Source organism: Neolamprologus brichardi, chromosome 1 (genome assembly GCF_056152115.1).
Source record: "Neolamprologus brichardi isolate AB-2024 chromosome 1, ASM5615211v1, whole genome shotgun sequence".
Taxonomy (NCBI): Eukaryota; Metazoa; Chordata; class Actinopteri; order Cichliformes; family Cichlidae; genus Neolamprologus; species Neolamprologus brichardi.
The window spans coordinates 30,286,296-30,294,744 of record NC_142104.1 but is presented as its reverse complement, the minus strand read 5'-3'; the positions used below and the strand labels follow the sequence as shown (position 1 = coordinate 30,294,744).

The window sequence follows — 8,449 nt, the reverse complement described above, 5'->3', positions numbered from 1 at the left end:
TGACACAGGACTTGAGAGATGCTTCTGGCCCTTCAGTGGATCCAGCTGCTTTTTACTGAAGTGTCATCAGAAGTGGTCTCAGTGGAACGTGACTGTCCAAAAGCCATTCTTAAGAAAGTAAAACAGGGAGAGAAAGCTAAGGTGCCATCTGGAAAGCATTTGATTGTCACTGCTTTGTTTTCAGCATGGCTAAAATCCCAAACACACTGCCAATGCACTAAAAGTTTACCTGGATAGAAAAATACAGAATGGATTTCAACATTATTGAAGCATTGTGGAATCGTCTTGAAAAAAAAAACAGAACAAAAGGCAGAAACATCCAAAGAAGAGCTTTGGATGACCTTCAAGAATCCTGGAGAACTATTCCTGAAGACTACATAAGGAAGCTATTTGCCTACGAGAGTTCTGGCTGTGTTAAAGAATAAAGTTGGTACCAAATTAAGCACCTAGAGGCAATTTTTGTTGTGATTTGTTGCTATCTAAATAATGCTTTTATAAATTGAACCAAATACTGATTTCAAAGATTCTTAGAATTCTACAAACTCTGTTTTTGCCTTATAAAATTTCCATTTATGTTTGCAATGTTTCAACAAATTTCTAATAGGATACCTCAGTGCTTTTTTCACAATATTGTAACTTAGTAAATATATACTTTTATAATAAAAAGAGGAGTGGACAAAAGATTGCCAACCAACCTGATTAGTTAGTTAGTTCATTAGTTGAATCAATGGAGATTTGTATAGACTTTAACTGTGCAGCAAGCAAGCTGTTTCTTTTTTAGCAGAGAGCTTGCAGAAAGGGCAGTTAAAACAATTTAGTCATTGTCTAACTCGTCTACCTATTTTCCCTTATCAGACATATACTTTATATTACACATACCTACCCACAAACCCTAGGTCTTTGCCAAATTTCTCAGTGTCGCTTTTGTCTTTGAGCCATCTGCTCCTGTTCTGCCTGCTGTGTCACATCTGCCATCCAGCTCCTTTTTGCACTTTTTCCTTTCTTTATACTCTTCTGAACGATGATCAAACGCCCATAATTTAATTTGCTCTGCTCTTGATGATATTCATTTTTACCTACAGGAACTTAGGTAAGAAAGACGTCAATCCAATAACCACCCATAACATGGTCTCCAATAACATCAATGACTTTAGAGCAGAAGTAAGTCTTACCCGGTGCCATTTTCTTTCAAATAAGCCCTATTTGCAATCATAGGAAACACTCCGAGCCTGATTGCTGAATCACCCAGAGTCAAGCTCAGTTTGGGAAGCAGCTTGCCAAGCTGGGATCTAGTCCCAGTTCGGTCAATTTAACTTAAAGTTGGAGGCACTTTATCACAAACAAGGTTGTTAAATGCTGTTATGTATTGTTAAATTCAATTTTCATTCAATATCCACAATAAAGTGGAGAAAAATAGACTGCAGCAGCTCATGCTGCAGAGAACTGGGAGGACAGAAATATCTGGCTTGTGTTTTGTGTCGCAGCTTTAGAGGAGGGAGGTCACTAAAACCTCCTCGCTGTTTTTTTCCCCCTTTTTTTTATTAGATTGTCCTATGCGAGTAGGTGGCTTTTTCACCTCTTGAGAATGATTTAATGTAGATGCATGCCACAAAAGGCTTTGAACCAAAACAGCATCACACCCTGAGCCCATAATGTGACTTCATTTTCCATTTCTTTTCTTCCTGACACCATAGAGAAAGCCCTTCTGCAGAATGATGTCACAGGATGGGCGCCGTTAAGCGTCTCAAGGCCTGTCTGGTCTTTGACAGCACATTGAGTTGACACTGCAGGTTTTCTCATAAAAGTGAAGGTTGCACTTACTGCTGTCACGACCCAGATGCAATGAGCAGCAGAGAGGATGGAAATAGCTTTGCACTAACACATTCAAACCTAAAATAAAAGCAGTAGAGGCAAATCTGTAAGTAAGCGGGTGCTGTATTGTTAAAATAAAGTATTCTGAGTAGGTGGAGGCTAAATGATGATTGCTGGAGAGTAACACAGAATGCCCAAACACCCATAAACAGCTGAGCCCACTGTTAGCTAAAAAAAAAAAAAAGAAAGAAATACAGGACATTAGTGGGAGCATTGACAGTCAGAAGCTGTCACAGTGTCTTATTAATGCTGGTGTGGGGGGATACAATTTATAATGGAAAACCTGGAAGCAAGGACTGGGTGGGAGAAAACATCAAATTCTCTCTTTTCTCAGTTCCTCGTGTCAGTGAGGGTAGATCCAGACAGGATGAGGAGTGAGGTATTTGTCCACATCATAAATCTGACTGATTCACATCGCAGACCTTGGTTTATGTAAGGCTTATGTAACAAAGCCATTGACTTTCCTTTTTTATAAATATATTTCTCACGATGTTTTTATTCAACCAACCGAAAAAGAAATAAACATTTTAACATCGTGTTTACCGAATGAAACGTGTCATTCTCAAGCTAAATTCATGCAGGTCCCAACCCCGAATAATCACTCATGTGGCGAAGAACAAAATTCCTCTGAGGTTGGTGACGGTGTAACGTTCACTGTTTCAACAGGAAAGATATCCACACGCTGAGCGGAATTGTGGGTTTGACAAATTAGATCACTCTTGAGATGTTGCTCTTTGAGATATAACATTACATATAAAAACAAAATTATCCTTCTCTTGGTGCGTTGCTTTTGTGACTAAAGCCGCTTACAAATCACTACATTTTCAATTTAATAGCAACTCTTGGATTTCCAGCCCTGGCAGAATGTTTTAATACAGGAACATATTTCACAGCTGTGGTTTAATTCACAATCAGTAGTTATGAGCATGAGAATTGTAAAAATCTAAACAAATTACATGTCAAAGCTACACAAAGTTTTCTCTCCTCATTCACTATCTCATGCATTTTCACTCCCTTAGCTTGAACTAGAGTCGGCCTGTCATTGGACACCAGTAAGTGACCCAAAGACAGGTGGCTACTGTGTTAAAGGCTGCTTAGCAAACATGTTTTTACACTCCTTGGAATCGACTTCTCTATGTCCCGCCAGCGCTACAGAGCTGAGTTTTCTACATTAATGTGGACTGCATTAGCCAAATACAGTACATTTCTAGTCTTATCATCCTCTTAGAGGGCTTTAAACTACAAGCCACATTTAACCCGGTCACACAAGTCTTTTTTTATAGAGCAGCAATCCTATCACACACACTGGCTGATGGATCAGCGGCATATTGTGGGGGTTCAGTATCTTACCCGAGGCCACATTTTGGTTCAAAGAGTCAAGGATCAAACCACCCTACTATATTAAACAAATAATGCAATATTTAGCAGAAGTGAAGTGAAGGTTAAAACGGTTTTCTTTTACAATGAAGATTCTACATTATCAGGTTTGTGGAAGAAGTACAACCCAAGTCCAAAAATAGTTCACGCCGTGCAAAATGTAAATACAAACTGACTGCAAATCTTATAAAACTGTGTTTTATTCATTGTAGAACACAGAAAACACATCAAATGTTTGAACTGAGAAAACGTGCCATTTTAAGAAAATAATGAACTAATATTTGGATTTGATGGCAGGAGCACATCTCAAAAAGGTTGGGACAGGGCAGTGCTTACCACTCTGCATCCCATCTACTTTTAACAACAGTTTGGGAGGAAGTCAAAGGCCTTCATTATTGTATTTTGTGTTTTATGATGTGCCAATGTTTTGTTTTTGTTTTTCAATCGGTGAAAGGTGTGGACAATAGGCAAACCATTTCAGCACCTGGACACTTCTCAGACAAAGTCATGGTGTTGTAGTAGATTTATCATTGTCTTGCTGAAATGTGCTTTCTCTGAAAAAGACATCTGGATGGGAGCATATGTAAAATTCTAAATCTAAAACTGGTCTTTCACTGACGGTGCATTTTCAGATGTGCAAGAAGAAGATATGAACACATGCAGGTTTTTGAACTGAGTGCTGATAGCAAGCTAGTTGGTCCCTCTCCTCTTTAGTTCAGGAGCTACAGCATCTGTTTCCCCAAAAACACTTTAAAATTTCAATTTGTCTGACACCAGGACAATGTCAGTCCTCTTTAAATGAGCTTTGGCCCAGAGAAGACAGCAACATATTTACATTTAGCTTAATTTGCTTTGGTGCAGCGGTCCCCAATCGGTACCGGTCCGTGAGTCGTTTGGTACCGGACCGCGAGAGTTGAGGCTCAGGTGTGAAATGTGTGGTTTTCAGGGTTTTTATTGGTTTTCAGCGTTATTTTCTTATTGTTTTTATCGTTAACTCAGTTTCCTGGGTCTTTTCACGTGTGTTATGAATAAATCTTCTTTTTTTCGGTACCGGTACTAGTTTTATTTTGTTGTATTTATCCACGACACCTTAAAGGCCGGTTGGTGAAAATATTGTCGGGCATAAACCGGTCCGTGGCGCAAAAAAGGTTGGGGACCGCTGCTTTAGTGGATAGGAGGACGAACAAAGACAAAGAGTTATGGAAGTGTTTTACACACCATCCCAGATTTTCTGAATTGCTGTTGTTTGGGAAATGGAAATAGCATACTGTAAAAAGAAAAAAAACTTCAGTCATCGATCAATTTTCTTAACTTCTAACTTTAAAATGGCATTTCCACTATTGTTTGCAAACTGCAGAACTTGAGTAAAAGTCCACAGCAGCAGAAAGACCATTATCTCACCGTTAACCCTAGCAAATCAATATGCCTAAACCCTTAAGGACCGTTTTAATGTAGCATATTTATGGGGATCAAATTGCAGGAACCTTGGAGAGCACCCAATTGGGTCTATAATAGTTTATGACATAATTTATGAGACTATTTTGCATATAAAAAAGTAACTAGTAACCATGGCTTAAAGGCAAATGTATCGATTACTGTATGTACAGTAACTTTAAAAATTAAGCTACATGAATTACTATGACTGTTCATAGGCAGCTTATCAGTCTCTATTTATTCCAGTCTCACAGTCCAGAGAAACAAAACATCAGACAACACAAAAACGAGATTAAAAACTGAAAAAAGAAATGCACCCACAATGAGACAGCTATACCAGCGTCTCCACATAGACTTGAGCCAATGCACTGTTCGACTATGAATTGCAGTGACTGGATGTAAGGTGTAAGAAAACAATCCTGCAAACTGTAATGAAATCAGATACGTTTTTCCTGTTCTACATATATACTAATGCTGTTTGTGTCCACATCATCTTTATATTATGCAATACTACCACAGAAATTATATGTCTGCCACACTTCACATCGTCAGGTATTAAAAAACAGATTTTATAAAACCAGGCCACTACCTGGTTATATTCACTATAATTACAGGGCCGACTGCATTTCATGTTTACATGTGGTCTTGTGTAGCCTATATTTCTCGGTAGGGTAATAACTTGTTGAACCTTTTCTGCCAGCTGGTCACGGTTATGTGAATTCACACAAACTTGGTCTTTCCTGGTTTCGATGGGGCTTTAACAGCTTTGGCCTTGCTGGTAGCAGCCTGGTGCAGACTGAATGCAGCCTTTTAAGTGACGGAGGGGCTGTAATTTGAGAGTAGCACAGAGGTATTATTAGCCAAAAACCGAAGCGCGGCACTTGAGACTTCCAGATGTTGCGTTTGAGGCACCAGACTAAAGCCGGGAGTACAACTGCTGAAACAAACTTTCATACATCGCCTTCGTGCTCACCGACAGTGATGGGAGTTGGCAGGCTCCGTTAAAGGACGAGAGGTGGAAAACAACTTACGCCACTTCATGTGCTCGGACCCAGAAGAATATCAGAGAGAGTTGCGAGAAAGTTTCAACCAACTGCGCACTTTGGACTTTAAAACGAACTGAAATGTTTGTGGTTTTCTGCCGGTTTGGGATTTAATAGACAACCGGGCTCATATTTTTTCGAATACATCATTTTTAAACTTATTTATTTCCTATTTGTGAGTATATTTGGGACAAGTGGGCATCATGGCTCTTTTTCACTTGCTTCTCTTTGCCGGGTTATCACTGTCGGTGTATGGAGGCTTTTACCAGGGACCTTTACATCCGGAGATGTCTAATGGCACTTTCCATCATTATTTCGTGCCGGACGGCGACTACGAGGACAACGACGACCCGGAGAAGTGCCAGATGCTTTTTAAAATGAAAGACGAGCGAAAGTGCAGCCTCGGCGAGGACCAGGACGCCGTCATACGGGATGATTTCACTATCATCAAGAGGCAGATCGAGGACTCTGCCAGGGTGCTGGAGGGGATTGGGAAAAGCATCTCGTACGACCTGGACGGAGAGGACAGCTACGGGAAGTATTTGCGGAGGGAGACAACCCAGATAAACGAGGCGTTTACAAACTCGGAGAAATCTCTGCTGGAGCTCGAGGTGAAATTCAAACAGAGCCAGGAGAGTGAGCTGAAGGAGGAGCACCGGCTCAATGACGACTTTCTTAACATGATAGTGCACACGCGGGACGTCCTGAAGGAGACGTTGGACATTTCTCTGGGCCTGAAGGACAAGCACGAGCTCCTGTCTTTGATCATCCGCAGCCACGGCACGAGACTGAGCAGACTGAAGAACGAGTACCTCAAGTTCTGAGTGAAAATAGTCCCTAATCATCTCATTAATGCAGCACCACATTTTTCTTTATTATTGTTGTTGTTATTATTATTATTATAGTTGCGCTTGACCAAGAGACAGAGGCAGAGAGAAAATTACATACCAGGGGCATAAAGCCAGAGCATAAAGGATCAGTTCTCCGGAACTAACAAATATTTTCCTCACTAAAATATTCTGTAGATGAAGATAATTTTGGGTGCGTGTGCCCGGGGTTTTTATTTGTATTTGTATTTTTAACATATCTCTAAAGATTTCAAGCCAACAAATTAATAAATGAAAAAAAAAAAAAGTGCAATATCATAATTCGCATTGCAAAATCTCAGGGAGGAACCAAATGTGTTTTAGGGGGGAACTTTGACCTTTTTTTTTCTTTTTATGCTTTTTTTTTTATGTTGGCTTCATATTCCAATTAAGTCTGTTCGAAACTAAAAACGCAGTATGGGGGACATTCACTTGGCACTGCATACACTACAGTAAGGGTAGAATTTTTTTTTTTTTGAAGGAATATAAAAAAAGAACCTACCCTAACCTAAAATGTAGCTATCTCCATTTGTAAGGTACAGGTAGAGTTGATCTGTTTTTCCTCTTATTATTATTTTAGAAAAAGTCTTTTGGACTGTCTCTGGCACAGTAAAGCTTTTGTTAAAATAAACAAGAAATATGAGGAGTAGGAAACAATCTTTAAATATTCTTATGCAAAAAGGAATAATCTTTTTCATCGTATGCAACATAATCCAACAATACTGTGATACCATTTCTGGGGAAGGGGGGACAGTTAAGACATTCCTTAATTTGGTCTATTTCTCTCAGATTCATCCAAATACCAAACGAATCAAAGTGCTTCATCCAACTGATGTAAAAACATGATGTAAAAAAATCCAGTAACACAATCCAGGTTTAGTTAAAGCATCCAGATATTAATAGGATATACAGCATGGTGACAATTCTGTGTGCACTGTTGTACTTTGATAACTTTGTACACTCTATCCTTACAATACAAAATGTTAGTAGAATATCTAAAATGATTCAATATGAAGTAATGTTTTACAGTAGATAATACATCGCCTTAATGTTACTCCAATACTGTCTCTCTGCAAGTGAGTGTACCAGAAATGCCTCTTTTTGTCTTTTTATTGGTTAGTGGTCTGAGTTTACCTGTCACGGCTTTCTGCATGTGTGTATGTGTGGGGTTATGCGTGTGAAACAATGGCTTTGTATAGGAGTCAGCCAATCACAAGAGTGACAACAGGAAAAATCCTTTTTCAACACACAGGTCTTAGTTTGAGTTTTCCAACACTCGTTCGGTTCTCTCTCAGAGTGAGTTTTGGAGCAGAATCCTTACCCTGCGCTCAATGCCATCTATTTGGTTTGACTTTGACACCAAAATTTAAATAGATTAGCAGCAACATTACAAGGTTATGTGTTTATGTCGCTCTTAGTTTGTGCTTCAGACGAGTGTTTCTTTGGCAAAACCCAAAATAATGTTTACATATGTATCTGATGTATGTTTTTGTTTATAGGCTAGCAGACTTTGCACAATTCTTTGCTGTCACGATGCTAAAGGTTGTGACATGGTTAAAAATGCAAAGTCTCCTGTAGTCTTTGAAAATGTACAGTGTTTTTAGAGGTAAGTAAATACTGTGAGTGCCAATATCTTTATTACTGAACATCTATTATGTATTCATTGTTTATATAAATAGAGCAGCAAAAAAATCTATTCTTGTATACCTTTAAGATATGTGGCCAGTTGTAATACTTTGATGGATAAGACTGCAGGCAGCACTAGTAGACTTCTGTGTCAAATACTAATCTGTAAAACAACATACTTAATGGATTGCGTCGAGTCTTCTTAAATAAAGAAGTTGTGTTTTAAGTACA

At 39.0% G+C, this 8,449-nt stretch overlaps 1 protein-coding gene across 1 annotated transcript; it reads left to right on the top strand.

Annotated features, from left to right (window-relative positions):
* Window positions 1–5,578: 5,578 nt before the first annotated feature.
* On the top strand, window positions 5,579–8,449 carry fibinb (fin bud initiation factor b). The gene has a single exon (XM_006793789.3). It carries the CDS (start codon window positions 5,930–5,932, stop codon window positions 6,548–6,550), a length of 621 nt encoding a protein of 206 aa, XP_006793852.1. The 5' UTR covers window positions 5,579–5,929; the 3' UTR covers window positions 6,551–8,449.